At 48.8% G+C, this 20,417-nt stretch overlaps 1 protein-coding gene across 1 annotated transcript in view; it reads left to right on the top strand.

Moving 5' to 3' along the window:
• The window catches only part of SLCO2B1 (solute carrier organic anion transporter family member 2B1), a 43,295-nt gene extending 26,912 nt beyond the window's left edge, over nucleotides 1-16,383 (top strand). Inside the window, exons 8-14 of the mRNA XM_086739806.1 lie at nucleotides 4,052-4,216; nucleotides 5,766-5,958; nucleotides 6,742-6,898; nucleotides 11,437-11,606; nucleotides 13,649-13,713; nucleotides 14,337-14,457; nucleotides 15,839-16,383. Coding sequence (XP_086595932.1) covers nucleotides 4,052-4,216; nucleotides 5,766-5,958; nucleotides 6,742-6,898; nucleotides 11,437-11,606; nucleotides 13,649-13,713; nucleotides 14,337-14,457; nucleotides 15,839-16,013 — 1,046 coding nt within the window. The 3' untranslated portion in view covers nucleotides 16,014-16,383. The remainder of the gene's footprint in view (nucleotides 1-4,051; nucleotides 4,217-5,765; nucleotides 5,959-6,741; nucleotides 6,899-11,436; nucleotides 11,607-13,648; nucleotides 13,714-14,336; nucleotides 14,458-15,838) is intronic.
• Nucleotides 16,384-20,417: the final 4,034 nt, after the last annotated feature.

Genomic DNA, 20,417 nt, shown 5'->3' with positions numbered 1-20,417 from the left:
TCAGTCTTGTTCCTCCCACATCCCTTATAAGACAGAGTCCTCCCTCTGGTTGAGGTGTCTGAACACAACTGAGGTCTTTAAATACCTCAAGCAGGTCGTAAAAAGGCCCTGGAGATGAGAGCTGTGCTTCTTTATTTGGCTCATCTGCAGGTCTTCATCCTCTTTCAGTTAGAAGGCACTTTGAACCATCAGCATTGGGTCAAACAAAGCACTTGGGGTTGGAATCAGTTGAGTCAACACTTGGAGCTGGCTCAGTTTTCAAACTGGCCTCACGCTTTCACACGGGCCACCCATGCAGGATGGCTGCAAACTCAACCTGGCACCAAGAACGCCTTGCCCGGGAGGAAGGCAGCATCTCCCGTTGGGAAGTGTCCCTTTGCCTGGCAGCTGGAGGGAACAGGGACAACTGGCCCAAGCCTGGGGGAAATCCAGATGAGAAAGGCACTGCCTGGTTAGGCTGTGATTCAGCAAAGCACTTGAGGCTGCTCCATGAGGAGAACAAGACTGAAGAGCATTCGTCATTTTCTTAAGGGCTTGGCAGAGGCAAGCCTTAAATTACTTTGCTGACCTGGAGAAGAAAGATGTTCAGAAATGCTGTTTAGTCACTTATTTTGGCTTAAACGATGCAAAATGAAGCATGATCATGGAGAAGGAAATGCATTTTGTCATTTGTTCTGTTGCTTCAGTGCACATGGAGATAACTGAGAGCGAAATAAGGCTTGCGGGCATTTTTTTTGCAGTTTATTGGGAACAAAAAGAGAACGGGTTAGAGCCCATCCCGTGAGGTCCTTCACTTTCTCCATTTCTCTGGTAGCCACTGGGCTTTCAGTCTTTCTGGGGCAAGATGTGATAAGCAGAGAGCAGTTTGCAAAGCCCTGGAAACTCGGCCTCAAGGACAGGAAGAGCTTTTCCATCCACAATCAGCAATAACAGGATGAAGCTGTGTACAGGATAAATACTCAGGCAGAGCCCTGGGGACCTTTCCAAACAATGAGGTCAACTACCCAAGAAGGGAGGAGGCTCCACTCGCTGGAGTTATTCAAAAGGAGGAAAGTCAAAGCACTGTGGGGAACGATCTTGGCTCTCGCGCAGATGCGCTGGATGACATTGGGTTGAGCCCTCCTCGTCGTACGCACAAAGCGCTCCTTTTGTGGGCACTGAACCTGCTCACAGTGATCAAGAAAGAAGGATTTAGCTAGCCTGAAGTAATTTCCATTGCTAATTTCCAGGCTTCTGTTGAAAACACCTGGGAGGACGTTCAGCTTCTGTTGTGCATACTGGGAATTAATCCATTAAAGGTGATCTTCAAAGCAATTAAAACGCTGGGCTTGTGACTTGTTTGTTTCTGCATGGTGCCTAAAGATAGTTTCAAGGATATTTTTTATTATTATTTTAAAGTTTCCACTTGCTTTTAGCATCTGCCTAGCTTCCTCTCTGGAGCCATAAGGAAGATTGATTTAGTCATGAGATGATGATGGCAGAGGATGGCAATACTGCTGCCTCCCACCATGAGGCAGGAGACCTGCTCACTGCCGCAGCTTTATAGCTCTGATGTGAGGTGGTAGAGGGGGTGTAGTTGAATTGAAAAGGACGGAGAATTCCCGGGAAAATAAGTCTCCTTGGTGGAAAATTCCCACTAATTCCCACAAAAGGCTGGATTACCTCTCGGGAAATCTTTCAGCAAGCGAGTTGAGATTTCGTATTTGCCATATGTGTGAGATATTCCAGTATGTAAACTAAGTGAGAATGTGGTTCAAAAGGCAAGACTTCTATTGATACTTAAGAGCAAAGCCACCTCCCTTCTTTGGGGTTCATCTTGGTCTAGCGCATAGATGTCATGGCAACTCATTCCCTCTCCAGTTGACTGCTAGCCTCCCAACTCTCCATCATGTCAGTATTCCAGGGTCCTTGAACTTGTCTTGTGTGCTTGGACCCTCTCTAGCACCCTGAGCTTGCTGTTTCTCAATGTCTTGCCCAACCCTGAGAGCAGGGTGTTGAGCAGGAGAGGTGATACTCCCACCGGGAGCTTTGCCTTTCCGCACGGAGGACCCCCTCACATCCGTAGAGGGACCTTTGCTCTTCACATAACTTTTTAGTGTAACTAAAACAAATACACAGCTTGGGACAACTCCTAGACAAGCACCAGATCGTTCTCCCTCTGCGGTGCCCCACTGCCTCTGTGCTGGAGCAGATATAAAAATTGTCCCGATTGTTTGTGAGCAGCTAAGAATTAACACCATTAATTTATGACAGGCCCTTGCATTAATCCTCCCTGTTAATTCCTTATCTCTGCTCCAGCATATTGACTTTCAGAGCCCTCATCTGGGAAACTCATCAGCTGTTTGTGTGGAAGTTGCCCTTACGCACGGCTTTTTCCTTGCGTGCTGCAAATCCAGCCGAAGGGCACGGGGGAAAAGCCATGGTTCAGGGGGGAGCAGAAAGTGGGTTCGGGATGTGCACAATGGAGAAATCTCTCCAAACTGGAGAACTGCAGCCTCCCAGCTGGAGGGTGTCAGCATCGGGCATCCTGATTCCCGCGGCAGCTGTCTTGGCTGAGTGGGCTGAAGATATCTTTTTCTCAAGCAGTGAGGGTTCAGCCACAGGAGATTTTGCTGGAATGTAATCAAAAATAAATTTTTATGGTTGAAACAAAAAGGACATAGAAATTGCAACCACAGCAAACAAATAAATTAGCTTTTAATGACTTCCCAGCTACTTTTGTATTTGTTTTAGCACAAGCCCTACCAGAGAGCTTCAGGGAGAGAAATTGAGGCTGTGTTTGCAGCAGCCCCTGTAATCACTCAACGCTGCAGCCCTCAGCCGCGGGTGGTGGGGGAAAGACATGCAGGTTTCGATTTTGCTCCCAGCCATCCCGGTAGAGTCCACTTGTTGAAGGCAGGAGATATAGGCAGTGTTCACAGAGATTCAGCTGAGGCTGAGGTATCGCTGGTGCTGAGATGTTGCTGATGCTGAGGTGTTGCTGATGCTGAAGGCAGCAGATTTGTCCTCTGCATTAGCAGATATTCAGGTTGCTTGAGCACATCACCCAAGTGTTGATGTGAGATATCAGTTTTCCTTGGGTCAAGATGCTTCATTTAGAGTTTACTGAGGAAACATTTATTTACCAAGAGGGTGGTCAAACTCTGGAACAGGCTTCCTGGAGAGGCGGTCAATGCCCCAAGCCTGTCAGTGTTTGGGAGGCATTTGGACAATGTCCTCAACAACACGCTTTAAATTGTTCAGCCCTGAATCGGTCAGGCAGTTGGACCAGATGATCATTGCTGGTCCCTTCCAACTGAAATTTTTTTCTTTTCTTTTCTTTTCTTTTCTTTTCTTTTCTTTTCTTTTCTTTTCTTTTCTTTTCTTTTCTTTTCTTTTCTTTTCTTTTCTTTTCTTTTCTTTTCTTTTCTTTTCTTTTCTTTTCTTTTCTCTTTTCTTTTCTTTTCTTTTCTTTTCTTTTCTTTTCTTTTCTTTTCTTTTCTCTTTTCTTTTCTTTTCTTTTCTTTTCTTTTCTTTTCTCTTTTCTTTTCTTTTCTCTTTTCTTTTCTTTTCTTTTCTTTTCTTTTCTTTTCTTTTCTTTTCTTTTTCTTTTTCTTTTCTTTTCTTTTCTTTTCTTTTCTTTTCTTTTCTTTTCTTTTCTTTTCTTTTCTTTTCTTTTCTTTTCTTTTCTTTTCTTTTCTTCTCTTCTCTTCTCTTCTCTTCTCTTCTCTTCTCTTCTCTTCCCTTTCTTTCCTTTTCCTTTCTTTCCTTTTCCTTTCTTCCCTTTCCCTTTCCCTTTCCCTTTCCCTTTCCCTTTCCCTTTCCCTTTCCCTTTCCCTTTCCCTTTCCGACTTTTAAATATTTAAATAGTGACATAATCAAGCCCTGAAATGATAAGCCCTGAAAGCATTCTTCCCTTTTGTAAAAGAAATGGTCAGAAGAGCTCAGCACTCCTAAAGAGTTAATTCTGTACAAAAATTGAAGGAAAATGCCAAGCTTTACCACTTTCTGTGGGTTAGTATTTTGCTGTACACCTCCTCTCTATGCAACAGGTTTCCCCTTTTCCTTTCAGATTTTCCTCTGGTCCTGTTGAGGAACCTGCGTCATCCCGTCTACCTGCTGGTGGTGTTGGCTCAGGTCAACCTCTCTGCCATGGTTGCTGGTTTAGCAACGTTCATGGGGAAGTTCCTGGAGCGACAGTTCTCCCTGACGGCTTCCTTGGCCAACATGATCATCGGTAAGTGCTGCTGTCAAGGCTTGCCAGCTTTTGAGCACCTCTTAGAAAATAATCTAGAGATGACTAGAGAGGCACCTTCCCTCTGGAGCTGCCGGTCTCCTTCCATGACCTACAGACAGACACGGCACCGGGTCCTTGCCCATATGATTTCTCTACCTTCCTTCCTTTACGTTGCAACCTGAGCTTGCTGGAATAAAACCTTTTAAGATGTGGAGAAATGTTTATTACCTAAAGCTGTTCACTATAATCAAGGAGAGGAGACCAAGTCATTGCACCAAGGGAGCAAATAAACGTCAGATACGAATTGTGCACGTTTCCGGAGCAGGAGTTACTTTACATCAATCATTGGGTTAAGGGTCTTTTAAAAAGCAGGTAGTAAATAAAATTAAAAACTGCTGTGATGTATGCAGGCATTTTTAAGGCACTTTGGAGCAAAAGGCCAGTCAGGCTGTGGCCGTAATCATGCCTAAACTCTTCAAAAGGTTTGCTGTATTTAAACTAATTGCTCGTAACGGTTGGGTTAATTGCTGGCTGTCGGTATTGTTAAGAAGGAAAGGCATGAGTGTTAAGCAGGATATGTGCTCATGAGATTAGACCGCTTTTCCTTGTATTGTGATATCCAGAATGTCCTGTCTGGGGCTCGGCTGTCCCTGTGCCAGCTTGTTGTGATAATAAAAATACGAAGAATAAAGCCCTACTCTTGTAATCAGTTGGAGAGTTCAGAGATCCGGACACAGAAGTATTTTAAATGTATATTTGAACAAGCAGCATGCATCCTCAGAGAAAGAGCCTTCTGAAGCCTGCAACAAATAAATCAGAAGGAAGTGAGCGGAGCGGACTGGCAAAGCCCAGCATCCCGTGCTAAATACAGGCAGAAAGGTTAAACACTGAAGCGGCGGTGTCCTCCACTGATGTGCCCTGCTCGGTTGTTCCCGGGCTTGATTTACCCAAGGCGTGCACCGTATTTCTTGCACAGATTTATCTAGCTTTTCTTGCCAGCTGCTGAATCTCACTTCGCCTTTTTCTTGTTGAACCAAACGCTTTTTGGAAATCCCTTCCTCCTGCGGGTATTTATGGGTGAAAGCAACCTCCCTGTTGATTCTTTGTTGAATTAAACAGGTTGCACTTCTTTGGTATCCCATTGTAAGGTGGCTTTTGCAAAATGCCAAGTCTGTCCTGGAAATCTTCACAATTTTGTAATGACGGCAGCAGCAGTGGGCACGTCACTGCATTACGCAGAAATTAAATATTCTCTCCATGTTTCATTGATTTTTTTTCTCCTGTCTACACTGAAAAATCACCTTTGCTGGATTAAGCATAGCTTTTCACTGGTCCCTATCTCTTCCAGGCACAGATACAAGACAGTTTGCTGTGGGGTCCCAGAGTTTTTGCAAAACTGCTTTTTCTTAGCATTATTCCATCAGTCCCTGCAAAACCCTTGGTCCCCCAAATAGGAAAATAGGAATCCAACAAATCCTCTGGGCCTTCGCTGTAACAAAGGGACTGATACAGCTGGGAGGATGGAAAACAAGGACCTGCCTCTCCCCAGGTGCCGTGAACATCCCTGGGGCCATGGTCGGGATTGTGGTGGGTGGTGCCATCCTGAAGCGGTTCCAGATGTCCCTGAGGCAATGCAGCGCCATGTGCGTCCTCGGCATGTTCCTCTGCCTGCTGGTGGCTTTCCCCCTCCTCTTCCTCGGCTGCCCGACGCAGAAGGTCGCGGGCGTTACCTACAGCGAGAGGTACCAGCTAAGCCGGGCACGGGTGGGTGATTCCCAGGGCTGTGGGTACCCCCCATCCCCAGCTGCACTCCTGGGGGCGGAGGTGACAGTTAAGCAGGATACTCAGAAATGGGTTTGTTCCCTCATGAGAAACAGTTAATGGTGATAAAATAAGGCTAGAAATTAATGCTTTTGTGAATAAACACTGAATCCTTCTAACTTCATTGGCTGGTTTTGAAGCCCAAAGTAAACACATTTTTTTTAACACAAACAACACAAGATTAAAATTTCATCTTGGAAAGTGTGGCGCGTTGCTCACGGGTGAATAATTTGGGCAGGGGCCAGCCCTGGGATCACACCTTAAAAGCTGTGGCTGCTTCCCTACACAGCTAAACGTGGGCAGGACCTTCTTGTCTTCCCTCAAGGCTCAATCCAGTTTCTGTAAATTCACGTGCTCAGCATCCTGTGGTCTCAGTGGAAGCTGGTCCGAGCCCTCAGCGGGAAGCTCACCACCTCCCACAGCGTGGTGTTGCAAATACCCCAAGAGCCCATGTTTGGGGCCAAATATGAAGGAAGTGGGTGACTCCCTGACCATCTCTGGTCAGGATGCTTTACCCAGGCAGAGCAAAGGTTTTGGGGCACAATAGTGGAATTTCTGTGGGTTCTCACTTACGTATGGGGAAAGTTTTGTTAAGCAATCAAGTGTTTCTTTACTAATCTCAGTATACATGCAGTATATTTTCTATATAAGGTGTATTTTAATGATGCTGAAGACAATGCATGAATATTTTCTTCCTGCTGTAGCTCTGAATTTGGACACCACGCCTTGGAATGTAACCTCCAGTGTAATTGCCCCGAGAAAGCCTATAACCCCATCTGCGGCTCTAACGCTGTCGAATACATCTCGCCCTGTTCCGCCGGCTGCAGAGCCGTGAATATCGATGCAGACAACTCAGTCCTGGTGAGTCATTCCCACCGCGCTCATGTCCTGGCTTTGAGGGGTGACCAATGCAGCGCTCAACTCTGGCAATTAGGTTTTCTGATGTCCGTTGGACAAGCTCTGCACGACCCTGTGGGATGAGCAGGGGAAGGTTGAGAACGTCTCAGGAAAACCATTTGTAGATGGTGTCTCTTAGCACTCTCCAGTATAATGCAGCCCTTTCCAGGACAGGTCCTTGGCCAAAGTAGCAGGCAGAAACGTTTTATGTATCCAGCCTTTCAGAATGTCAAGGTGTCCTTCCCCATCCACTGCTCCCCTCCAAGTCAGGTTTTGCTCCTCAAACCCTTGGGTGGATTTTTTTGCATGGAAAATGCAGAGACCTTCTGCTTTCTCTTCCCACCTCAATGGTGACCAACAAGGTGACCTTTCTTAGCTGTGTTTTCTGTGGTAGGACAGGAGGATGTGCAGTATGGGAAGGGCTAATCAAACCACCTAGCATGACCCCAAGCCCATAGATGCCTCTTGCACTCAAGGGATGCTTTCTCCATAGGACTGAATCAGCCCACTTCCAGGCTCCTGCTATGAATAGCCCCATCAGTGTTCCTTGAGTAAGGGCCTACCAAAACCAGGCTACCAATTTAGAATCACAAGCCTGAAGTTCTCTGAAACTGGATACAGTCCAAGTGTTTCCATTTATCCAGGGCTGTGAAGGCAAAATGTCAATGCTGGTGGCATACATCTTCACATACCTCGGTGTCTTGCAGCAGGTATCCCCCAAACTGCTCACCCAATGGTGCTGGCTTGGGCTTTACCTAAAATACTGCTCAGAGCCTAGAATGAACAATTTTTTATTTTTTTTTTTTTTTTTGCTGAAGCAAGACACAAAACTGGACTTGGTCCAAATTGCCCTCCTGCAGACTTGGAGGAAATACCAGCTGAGAATGCTCAACTGATATCTGCAGTTGCAGAAGCACCTTGGGTGTTTCCATCACAGAACTTATTTTAGCTGTGCTGCGTCTATAGATGAAGAGAGGGGAGATAAACCTTGCTTTTGGGGACTCAGGGAGCAGCTCTGTGTGCTCTGGGCAAGCTGAACCCAGAGGGACCATTGCCCCAGGACACATAGCACTGACATAGTGGTGTTAGGTTGATGGTTGGACTTGATGAACTTGGAGATCTCCTAACCTTAAGGAGTCTATGATTCCATGACATTTAGCAGACTTTCAGTGAGTGCTCTGGGAGGACCTCGTTAGAGCAATGTTATTCCACCTTTCAGCCCCCAGATTTGCAGGTTAAAAACTCGTGATCTGGTTGCACACTGCATAAGTACCGGTTGTCAAGCCAAGCGTCTTCGTGAGAAGATAATTTAGTGACAGAGTCCCAATGCAGATGCTAGAGAAACAGGTTTTTGCTCCTGACTTTCCCGTCGTTTGCAGACCTGGCAAGGTTCTTTTGCTGCCATCTGCTTCCCTCTCCTCTGCTGCTCCCTGCCTGTCACCAAAACCCCAATCGGGCTGAATTTTCACAGTGTCAATTGTCTGTTGGGTCTCCAGGCGATACAGTTCAACAACTAAACAGCGAGGAAACACTTGCCAATGCAAATACCTATCTGAGAAACGTTAGCAATCCATGTAGGGTGAGTAGTTTTCCACTGTGTTCTTGGCACAGGATGCAGTGGCAGCATGGGACTGTTTGGGCACTTTTTAGCAGCATTTTGTTAATTAACAGCACTTCATTTTAATAACAATTATGCTTTCTGCCAGCGCTTAGTCCCAAATGTGCTCTTCTGCATCCCTCTGCCTGCCTTTTGTACAGCAGATCCTTCTCTCTTCTCCTCTCCTCTCCTCTCCTCTCCTCTCCTCTCCTCTCCTCTCCTCTCCTCTCCTCTCCTCTCCTCTCCTCTCCTCTCCTCTCCTCTCCTCTCCTCTCCTCTCCTCTCCTCTCCTCTCCTCTCCTCTCCTCTCCTCTCCTCTCCTCTCCTCTCCTCTCCTCTCCTCTCCTCTCCTCTCCTCTCCTCTCCTCTCCTCTCCTCTCCTCTCCTCTCCTCTCCTCTCCTCTCCTCTCCTCTCCTCTCCTCTCCTCTCCTCTCCTCTCCTCTCCTCTCCTCTCCTCTCCTCTCCTCTCCTCTCCTCTCCTCTCCTCTCCTCTCCTCTCCTCTCCTCTCCTCTCCTCTCCTCTCCTCTCCTCTCCTCTCCTCTCCTCTCCTCTCCTCTCCTCTCCTCTCCTCTCCTCTCCTCTCCTCTCCTCTCCTCTCCTCTCCTCTCCTCTCCTCTCCTCTCCTCTCCTCTCCTCTCCTCTCCTCTCCTCTCCTCTCCTCTCCTCTCCTCTCCTCTCCTCTCCTCTCCTCTCCTCTCCTCTCCTCTCCTCTCCTCTCCTCTCTTCTCTTCTCTTCTCTTCTCTTCTCTTCTCTTCTCTTCTCTTCCCACACTGCACCGCACCGCTCCACACCTTCCGTTCCCTTCTTTCCACCTAATGATGCATCTTTACCCAATTTAAGTTGGGTGAGAGCTTCTTCCACGCGGGGACTGTATCTCCGTATGTTGTTATAAACGCCGAGCCACATGCCAGCACGTGGTAGCTGGAGCGTGTCGCATCTCCCTGGGCCAGATGAGCTCATGGCACACAGTGACGTGGCTGTGGATCCTGCGCTCTGCTCCTTTGTCATGCTGGACTAGAAGCTCAGGTGTCCGCAGAGCAACCTCAGTCCCTCTCCGTTTTTGGGTATTATTGCAGGAAAGGAAAAATTAGATTATCGCATTTTATGGCATTCCTCCAACTCCTGCTTTCTCTGCTGTTTTACACCTTTCTCACTATTTTCAGCAATTCTTTCCCAGTGCAGGGACCTGTTGCCTACTTTCCATGTCCCAAATGCCTGGGTTTCTAGAAACCCTCCCAGTGGTGTGGGAAAACCTGCGATTTTGTGCTCAGCTTTGCTGCAACCGTTCCAGAGAAAGCTTGCACAGTGCCAGCTTGGTTTTAACACTCCCATTTGAAAGCTCTTGTATGCTGAAAGAGATTTTTTTACATCGTCCGATGTCCCTCGATTTTGTGTTCGCCTGCAAACTCTGCCCAAGAGCAGGACCTTGCAGTGTCCCCAGACAGAGACAGGCCACTGGTGGCTTTGTGGCTTTTCCCTGCTGCTCGGAGGTTTTTGCAGCCAGGGTCATGCTCCCTGCTCTAAAAACCTCCGAGGTTTCAAATGGAAGGGGCAGATCCCTGCCTTGTGACTCTGTTGCGTACGTCTTCAGCCCTTTGTCTCCATTTGGCTCCATGTGAGTCCCCTAAATATCGTGACCCCAATTCTCTGTAAAAGGTGGCCATTGCACAGATGGAATGAGTTTTAATTTATCTAATTGCATTTTTGTTAACTACTTTGGCCCAAATTCATCTCAGCTGTCATAGGCTGTGGTGAGTCCTCTGGAGACCCACCCCTCCCTCCATGGCTGCAGAAGGACCCCAGATGATCAGTTTGGTTCAGTTAATTTCAGATAACTGGAGAAGATAAATCCCAGACTAATTTAAAATATTAAATCCTCTTTCCCAGAGGTGAGAGGAGGGGTTGTGTCTCCTTTCTGCCCAAATCTCCCACGCCTCGTGCTCGGTTCCTTTTGGATCTCGTTTAGGGGCATTGACTGTGCCACTTCCCCGGGCAGTGATGGGGAACGGGGATTTGGGAGACCCTGGGCTGTCCCGCCTCTGAATCACCCTTCTGCAAACTGCCATCCTGCTGTGAATCTGTCCCCCTCCAGCAACAATAAGATCACGCTCATTTTATTTAAAGGTATTTTTAAAAAAAAATAGAGGTTTCCTGTTTAAAAAAAAATAATAATTGTGACTAAATTCTGGAGAAAAAGAAAAAAATCCATATCCCTTGCCCTGGGGCATCTTACTTTTGCTAACACTGTGCCAGTTATTTATGACCCTCTCTCAAAGGTGAGATTTTACATTTTCCCCTAGCAAATGTTTTCTGATTTAATACTCCCCTGAGCTTGGGCTCTGACTTTGATTGCCAGCTCTGCTCTTCACGTAGTGGCTGAAGGAAGGGTCTGAAGGAGACAAGCTGGGCACAGGTGATGGAGCCCAGGCTGCTCCCCTGGAGATTTCCTCCAAAAGATGTAACACAGGCCAGTAAGCTCAGGTCAGGTTTGAATGTTTTATCAGCTGTGAGTGAGGTTTTTCCATGCTGGGAGTCCAGATTTACGCAGGATGCCAAAGCGTTCAGCTGGCAAACGATGATGTTGAAATAAACCTGCGTGCAAACGTCTTCCGGCGTGGAAGCACGAGCACAGAAGGATTGCTGCAGCGGGTAGAGAGGGATCACTGGGGCCTGCATGAACAAGCCAAGGATGTGTCCACATTGGGAGCACTTCCAAGGGCATCTGGAAGTGCAGAGAGATGAAGCAGGGTACTGCTGTCGAAGGTCCCACGGTGGTCCCAGCTTCCCTGTCAGCTGTGTGTGCTCACCCGTGTGATGTTCTAGTGATGCCCATGGGACCTGGTGGGACTGGGGCCTCCTCGAGCAGATGAGCAGCCTCTGGATTTTCTCTCCTCTTTTGCAGAACTACGCCAACTGCAGCTGTATCTCCGAAAACGGGCTCGCGGGGTTCGCCAAGCCTGGGACCTGTGGCACTGGCTGCTCCCACCTCTTCTTGCCCTTTGTGGTCCTGTCCTGCCTGGCGGGGATCCTCGCCAGCACGTCCCACACACCGTCCTTCATGCTCATCCTCAGGTGAGCAGACAGGGTTGGCTGTGGTCTAGGTGCAGCCACTCCTTGAAGCATGGCAGAAAAGGCACCCAGAGCTTGCCTTTGGAAAACCAAGGGGTTCTTGAATCAAGGAGGAAGTTTTTCTCCATCTGAGGGACTGGAGGGTTAAATCAGCCCTCTATTGCACCTCGTGCCCAGTGCCTCCCATTGCTTTTGTATGGTTTTTGAAGGTGTTGGTGCAGGGAATGGGGAATGGGACTTCCCTGTCACCTGGCACTTCTTGTGGTTGTCCATGTTCTAGGCTATGTCTGTCCTGGGAGCAGGCTGTGCTTTGCTAACAAAGCCCTGGCGTGGCTGGGCAGGACAGAAACATCGAATGTTTCCTGTCTCAAACGTTGAAGCTGGAGAGATCTTCAGGACTTGCTCTTGAAGACCCTGGTCCTTCTTCCCTAAGGCTCTTCCAAGGTCTCTTTGGCTGTTGCTTCTGATTATAGAATCAATGAATCTTTAAGGTTGGAAGAGACCTCCAAGATCAAGTCCAACCATCAACCCAACACCACCATGCTTACTAAGTCCCAAACTGCCACCTCTACCTGTTCTTTCAACAACTCCACCACTTCCTTGGGCAGCCTGTTCCAGTGCCTGACCACTCTTTCCGTAAAGTTTCCTAATAGCCAACCTAAACCTGCAGAGTTAAGCAGCAAGTGAAGATTTCAGGCTGCTGGAGGCTTTGTCATGGAGCCACCAGTGCTGGATGGCCAATTGCTCTTGCAGGCAATGGCGTGTCCACTGGCAGGTTGCGGCAAGAAGGTGGGTGAACGTGTGTCACACCGCGCCAGGCCCCTACGGCACCTCCATCCACCGATGGGGCCGTGGGGCTCGCAGGAACCCCATGTTGCCCTCAACATCCCCCGTTCCCAGTCTCAGCACAACCTTCAGATCCATCAGCCATCCCGCTCCTTCTCCCCACCCACGGCCGATCCCTCAGTAACGAGATGCACCATTAACTCCGCATTAATTTAGCATGGCAGTACTCTGGCACTTTTTAATGCAGCTCCGTGTTAAGTTAAGAAGTTTAATTACCTTCCTTCCTTCTGATGGATGTCGCTTCAGCACAGCCTCCGTTCCCGGTGCGGAAAAGCAATTAGGACTCCAGTTTCCCGCACTCCTGGAAAGGTGCCTACGGGGCAGGGAGCGGCAGGCTGGAGCCAGCCTTGACGCGAGCCCCAGGCTGGTGGGGCTGGAGTCTGGGACGGGCAGAGAGGCTGAGGCTGGGAGAGAGGGGAAAAGCCACGGGGGAATCTCTGTGCTAGTCTATACATGATATTTCCAAGCACATTTCTGTGGTCAAAGGTCTCCAAACAGTTGTTTTTTAGGGAAAAGCTGTGGTTAAAACCTGTTTTTACCTTGACTCCCACACGTTATTAAATCACCTTTTGTGCTATGAGCGAGCTGTGCGTACGCCAGGCAGTCAGAGAGGAAGGAGAAGCTGAGTCCCCTGAGATGGGATGACCCTGAGGAGAAGGTCCTCTGCCACCCAGTCGTCTCCCACGTGTGACCTCAGCAGGAACCACAGCCTGAAATATTTATTTCAGAAAACTGGGGTACCACCGAAATATACAGTGGGGCATCCTACCTCCAAAAAAAAAAAAAAAAACAAACCCACTTCCTCAATGGATAAATCGCTTTTCTCTTTCAGTTACAAAAAGCGTCCCTTGTATTGCTTGTGTTTGGCAGGGCCTGCGGCTATATTGGTTTCTGTTTGTGTTTTACTCACACGGATTCTTTAAATTAAAAGCAAAAATATTTGGCCGGGCTCCTCCTTGCCTCTCACGGAGTTCGGTAGGTTTTTCAGGCCAAGAAAAGGCTGCGGTAATCTCTAGCCCTAATGAAGGAAACTTCATTACTTTTGCTGACGTAAACAGGAACTGCCTGGGGTCCTTGCTGGTTGGGTTGAAAAATTACTTTTTGGGTGAGGTGCTGTAAGGCTTTGTGCGATGCCGGGGAGGGAAACATCCATCTGGGTGGAAAGGCCAGAGGGGACACTTTCCGTTTTGTTTTTTCAGGAGCATCCAGCCTGAAGACAAATCATTTGCGGTTGGGATACAGTTCATGCTGCTGAGAGTTTTAGGTAAATGAAAACGTGTTGAAAATGCCATCCTGGAAAATCATGGCAGCTTTTGGGCGTTTGTGGGGATTTCATCCCTGAGCAGCCCCAGGGCTCTAGAAGTGCTGATTTTATAGAAACATAGAATCACAGAAGGGTTTGGGTGGGAAGGGGCCGTTAGAGCCCACCCAGCCCAACCCCCTGCCAGGAGCAGGGACATCTCCAACCACATCAGGTTGCTCACAGCCCCGGCCAACCTGGCCTGGAATGTTTCCAGGGATGGGGCATCCACCGCCTCTCTGGGCAACCTGGGCCAGTGTTCTACCCTTCCCACAACGTGCCACTGCCATCATGGGAAGGAGCGTACACCCATAGGGTATGAAAGAGATGTCATTCCTGCGGTAAGCAATGGTCCCCTATCAAAAAGAAATGAGAAAGAAGGACCTTCTTGCATCTTGGTGGCGTGCAAACACACATCCAGCCTTGATGTTCTGTGCAGGATCAGTGGCTTCACGCACCACAGCAAAAACGACCATCTCCAACCACTTTCCAGCACCTTAGCACGTGGGAAAGTAACCAGGGTTGGGTCTGTCCTGGCAGAGGTGCTCCCATAACATGACAAAACCCCCTCTGACCCTTTCTTCCAGCGTGGATGCCGGGACCCGTTCTGTACGGCAGCGCCATCGACACGACCTGCATCCTCTGGGAGAAGAAGTGTGACAGGAAGGCAGCCTGCAGATACTACGACAATACCCTCTTCAGGCAAAGGTAGGGATGGGCAGTCAGGGTGAGGGCTGAGGGTGCAGAGGGCAACCCAGGGGGAACGTGGCATCAGGCCACATCCGACGTGGGATAAGCTGTCGTATATGCCGTGGTGAGCAAACAGGAACACTCACATTCCCTTGGCTGGTGCTAACTCCCAACAGTGCTCAGGAATGGTTTGGAAAGTCATTGGCACAAGCCAAAAACCTGCCAAGGACCTCACTAACTTGCTGCTGTAGACCACAGAGGTCCAATTCCAGAGGAACTCCCTGAATTGTCGGGAGAACAGTCGTTCACTGGAGCAACCTCCCCAGGGACATGGCAGAGCCCTCGTCACTGGAGGTTTTCAAGATGTGAACGCTCAAAGTGCTAGATGATCTCATCTAGGCTTCCTTTCCCATGAAAGTTCAGACCAGATGTTTTGGGGTCCCTTCCAACCTGGGCTATTCTGTGATGCTACAATCACTTATTTCACCAGCATAGACACAAGCAGCCTGTCCTGACGCCTCCTCCGTGGAGGTAATGCAGCAGCAGGGGTGACCCCAGCCCCAAAGCTGCCTGTGAGGTGGTGCAGGGTCTGTCCAGGGTGCCTTGCACCCAGAGGTTCATCTTCCAACACAACAGCCCAGCTCGACACGCAGAAGGCACCAAATCCAGCCTGTGCACGGTGGGGACGCTGGAAGGGAGCTGTAGGTGGTCTTCCATCCCCATTGCAGATTCGCCGTTGTTGAATGACCAGTAGCTGCAGCAAGTCCTATTCACCCTCAAGAGGAGGCTCCGGGGAGACCTGATAGCGGTCTTCCAATACCTCAAGGGGGCTGCAGGAAAGGTGGGGAGAGACTGTTCAGTAAGGCCTGTTGTGATGGTTTTAAAATAGAGGGAGGTCGATTTAGATTGGATATTAGGAAAAATTTTTTTACAATGCGAGTTGTAGAACACTGTCCCAGGTTGGCCAGGGAGGCGGTGGAAGCCCCATCCCTGGAAACGTTCCAGGCCAGGTTGGCCGGGGCTGTGAGCAACCTGATGTGGTTGGAGATGTCCCTGCTCCTGGCAGGGGGGTTGGACTGGGTGGGCTTGAAAGGTCCCTTCCAACCCAAACCCTTCTGTGATTCTATGATTCTATGCCTTTATACGCCTTCTTCTTACCAGGAGATATGATCTCTTCATGTAACACCAAGGAGAAGTGCATCTTGATAGTTGTTCTTCTTCTTTCTGCCACCCTTCATGGGACCCAGGCCTGCAGCAGTTGCTTGCCCACTGCTGAATGTGCCCAAGGAGCCCATCCCCGTGTTCGCTGTGTGCGGGGTGCCTGGGACACTGGGTGTTGGTGCTTGGTGCGCATAGGAAGGCCCTTTCTACCCTGATTTATTGTATTTCCACACCACAGGTATCTTGGCCTCCAGTTTTTCTTTGAGGTGGGTGCGTTCCTGTGCTTCGTGACCGTGTATATGGTTCTCAGACGGCAGGAGAAGGAAGCCAGCAGTGCAGCAGAGACAAAGGTGGACCCAGAGAAGGAGAAACTGACAGGAAACTCCGTAAAGAGCCCAGAATCCAAAGTGTGATGCCAAAAATGATCCATGTCTGGGAAGGTGAAGCCGTGTGAATCATCCCACAATGGAACTGTGAAGAATGGATGCTCACAGCGATGGACCACGGCGCTGCTTCCTAATCTTCTGGGTGGGATGTACAACTTCCGTACTGCCATGGGAGTCTGTTCTACGCCTGCCTCCTCCACCTCAGTGGTGCAGCTTGTTCCCTCACGTGGATCAGTCCACACACATTAATCTTTGGACACTGCAGTCTTCTGGAGTTATGTCCTCCAAAGCATTCGTTCCTGCTGACAATCTTGGTGATGCCAGCACAGAGCATTAACCATATAGCTGAAGTGGTTTGTTTTGATTTTTTTAAAAATAAATCATTTTTAAGAAACAATTTTGTACTGAACCCATATATCTCCATGAAGGATGGTCTGTCCTTGTCCCCAAAATGTCAGTTGTTCTTGTTCTTTTTGCGCTCGTGGTGTTAGATGGTCTCTCTTCCTTGAAGGCTTCGTCCAACTCAAGTCGGCATTGATGGGAATTTTGTCCCGGGCTGTGGACTGTTGCAAGGACCAGCTCACGTGCTTCACCCAGCTGCTGTGTAGATGCTGCTTTGGCGATGAGGGACGGGGGAGGGCCGTGGTACAGGGAAGGTGGACACCAAAAAGAACGACAGATCCAGCCCAGGAGAGAAACTCCAGTAGCTGCAGACTTGCCGTGCCTTGGCAGCGTTTTGCAGCAATAATAATAATTCTTATATTTTGCATCATCAGTACTTGTCACAGGAGCTCACTGAAGCGTGCGGATTTTAAGTGGCCCTTCCCGTTTTCCAGTTTGATGAAGGCAGAACATTCCCCAGGGATGCAAGAGAAAGGGAGGTCTAACCCAGCCCTCTTGCAGACTGGGCAGAGCTCGTGGTTGACCCGTTTGACCACAGAGCCAGACGCCTTGCTGGGCTCCTTGAAGAGGTTACTGTCAAAGGCAGCTGTAATTACGGCGTCAAAGTCGAGTCTTGGTGTTATTTTGGTGCAACTGCCTCTATTTTCTGCACCTGGGGTGTGTGGAGAAGTACGGTGGTGGAAAGGCCAGTGGTCAAGAAGCTGGTTTAGATATTTGACAGACTGTTTGCCCAGCCATTTTGAGAGAGTTAACATACCCCAGAGTGAGAGACTAATTTTATTTTGGTTTTTAGGTTTTTTTTTTTTTTCAGATTTTTAGGCAGTGTCTTTTGTTCATTGAGAAGATGGTTAAGAGAGTCTACAAACCTGTTCACAAGTACCTACACACAGATGTGCGCTTGCAGCCCAGAATGTGCTTTCGTGGCCCAGAAACCAACGGCACCCTGGGCTGCATCCCAGCAGCGTGGGCAGCAGGGCGAGGGAGGGGATTCTGCCCCTCTGCTCCACTCTGGGGAGACCCCCCTGCAGCGCTGCGTCCAGCTCTGGAGCCCCCAACAGCAGAAGGACGTGGAGATGCTGGAGAGGGTCCAGAGGAGGCCACGCAGATGCTGAGAGGGCTGGAGCAGCTCTGCTGCGAGGCCAGGCTGAGAGAGCTGGGGCTGTTCAGCCTGGAGAAGAGGAGGCTCCGGGGAGAGCTGAGAGCGGCTCCCAGTGCCCAAAGGGGGCTGCAGGAAAGGTGGGGAGAGACTCTTCAGCAGGGCCTGCTGGGACAGGACGAGGGGTGATGGTTTCAAAACAGAGGGAGGCAGATTCAGATTGGATATTAGGAAAAAATTTTTTATGCTGAGGGTGGTGGAAGACTGGTCCAGGTTGCTCAGAGAAGTGTTGGATGCCCCATCCCTGGAAAAATTCTTTGGACAGGAGTAGGGAAGAGGTGGTCCATGACGTGCACAGCGATCCCTCCAGCTCTTGGCAGCCCACGAATTTGTGGCATCCTCACTGCATCTGACCGAGAAGAAGGCTCTTTCCTGGCTAAGCACAAATCCTTGGCCTGCAGACAGTTTTCTGCCTTCTTCAGCACAACCAGGGTGCTTTCCAAACCACAGCAAACTAATACCAACACAAATTGTTTTGTACAGCATGAAAAGTTGAGAGCTGCCATGTGCTTTGCCAGGAATACCCCTGGATGGGGTTGTAGAACGACTTCATAAAGTCAGAAAGGTTGCAGCTCCCTACCATCAGGACAGCTGACTTCAGATGGGGACCAGACGATGCTCGAGCATGGGAGTAGCACACTCTGGCCACCGCAGAGGTCCAGGAGTCCTGGGCTCTGTGTTTTGGTTTGCTGGTGCAATCATAGAAGGGTTTGGGTTGGAAGGGACCTTCAAAGCCCACCCAGCCCAACCCCCATGCCAGGAGCAGGGACATCTCCAACCACATCAGGTTGCTCAGAGCCCCGGCCAACCTGGCCTGGAATGTTTCCAGGGATGGGGCATCCGCCGCCTCTCTGGGCGACCTGGGACAGTGCTCCACCACCCTCAGCATAAAAAAAAATTTCCTTATGTCCATTCTGAATCTGCCTCTCTCTGTTTTGAAACCATCACCCCAATCGTTCTGCAAAATTGCTGCTGACCCTTTCCTTGTCCTGTGCTGTTGGGTCTGCCGTGCCGGGCTCGTGATGGATGGAGAAGCAAACCACAGCATGTCTTGTTCTCACTGCTGGGCTCGGGGTTCTGCATCCGTTTCCCACTTGCAAAACTGTCACATTATTCTCAGGGATTTTTGTCAGGCAACGCACAACCTAGTACCACCTGAATTCTTCCTTTCCTCATTGCCTCTCCAGGAGAGATTTCCCTGTGGGTCGTCATCCAAGGCAGCTGCAAACAATGTGCCTTGGCATTGTGGTCACCTATAAGCCTGTTATTATGCTTTTGCTGTGGTAATTTCCATTAATTTGGGCTGGAGGTTCTATAAAGAGACAGAAAACCGCGTTCCCCCCTTCCCCTCCCCTGAGCTCTTCGAGAACGCTGTTGAAAGGGACTGACTTGCAAGAGAAGATTAAAAAGAGGCAGTTTGGAAAGGCCAGCTCCCGCTGTCAGCAGGGAGGGAGATAAAAACCAGGAAATATGAAAAGGTTGTTGGCACCAAGGTGGGAGGAGAAGTGTTTGATGGAGAACAAGGGGCAGGCACGTTGGAGGACTGCAAAAAAAAAAAAAGGACGCAAAGGAAGATGTAGCATCAGCAAAATCCGCCCCACGCTGTTATGCTTTGCCAGGTTTTCCCCAGAGCAGATATTCCCCTGGAGATAGGTTAAAACAGATTTTACAAAGCACTTAAAGACGTATGTTAGGGAACAGCCATAAATTGCACAGGGGAGGTTAACACGAGTCGATCCAGCTGGGCTGTAACTCCGTTGACTTCTTCAGCCTTCATGCTCCAGGAGGGCTAAAGGAGACGACCCACAGCAAGGCAGGTGTAGAGAAGATGTCCAGACCAGGAGCTGAATGCACTGGATGCTTCTGTGCATCACTTTGTGGTACCAAGAGGTCACAGATCTGAAGGTTAAACGGTGCCTTTAGGGCTGGTGGGAACTGCACAGCATCAAGAGGATGAGTTAAAACAGGAGGGAAGGCTTTTTCCCCAACTACAAGAAGGCTTTGCAAGGTGCAAGGAGGTTGGGTGGGTGGCACCAGGTCCAGCAAAGGCAGCCAGCTGGGTAGCAGAGATAGATGGCTCTGTAGGAAAATATCTCCAAGGCTAGGAGCTGCTTCGGCGTAGTTATCACTGTTAAATCACCCTCTTCGTGTCGATCCCTTGCAGATCCATCCATGACCTACAGCGTATTTTCATCAGATGCTGACACTCTTTATAAGTGTGTTTTGATGTTATTGCAAATATTAAAAGTAAAAAATTTAATTTTGAAATAAAGTGAGCTAACCTTGATCAAAAGTAAATTGTAGAATATGGGAGTGTTAAGAATCAATGATACTCACGGGAATTGTAGCCTTAGAGGTTTAAGTTTTGTTTAAAATAGGTTAACCACAGAGATTTTGATAAAGATTAACTGACTTGTAACATTGTGTTTTAGGAAACCAAGGAAACTGTTACGGACACCAGTTTGCTGCTAGGAAACCCCCTACCCTTTCCATCTCGATCTGGGTATCGAGGACCCCAATCACTAGATCTAAGTGAGATTAACCAATGATTGCTTTAATATAAGAATAATATGATTTTTGATGATTAAATATCAATATGAGGTGATTCTTGCTAACTACAGAACTGTAGTCACATAGGTTAAATTTTTTATGAAATCTATTTGTCCTGAGAGGGAATGGGGAGTCTTAGGACTGGTACAACATCTCATTTGTTAGAAGTCAGCCCAGCATGTCTGGGGTAATTAAAAAGAGTGGCAGAACAATGGCAGGCCTCAAACACCAGCTGTGGAAATAGGCCCTGAGACATCACTTTGGAGCCAGAAAATCAAGGAGCGATGCGACCTGTTCCCAAGACAATATACGGAGATTTTAAG

This window comes from Chlamydotis macqueenii, chromosome 1 (genome assembly GCF_036417535.1).
Source record: "Chlamydotis macqueenii isolate bChlMac1 chromosome 1, bChlMac1.mat, whole genome shotgun sequence".
NCBI classification, from domain to species: domain Eukaryota; kingdom Metazoa; phylum Chordata; class Aves; order Otidiformes; family Otididae; genus Chlamydotis; species Chlamydotis macqueenii.
This window is presented reverse-complemented; position numbering and strand designations above follow the sequence as displayed.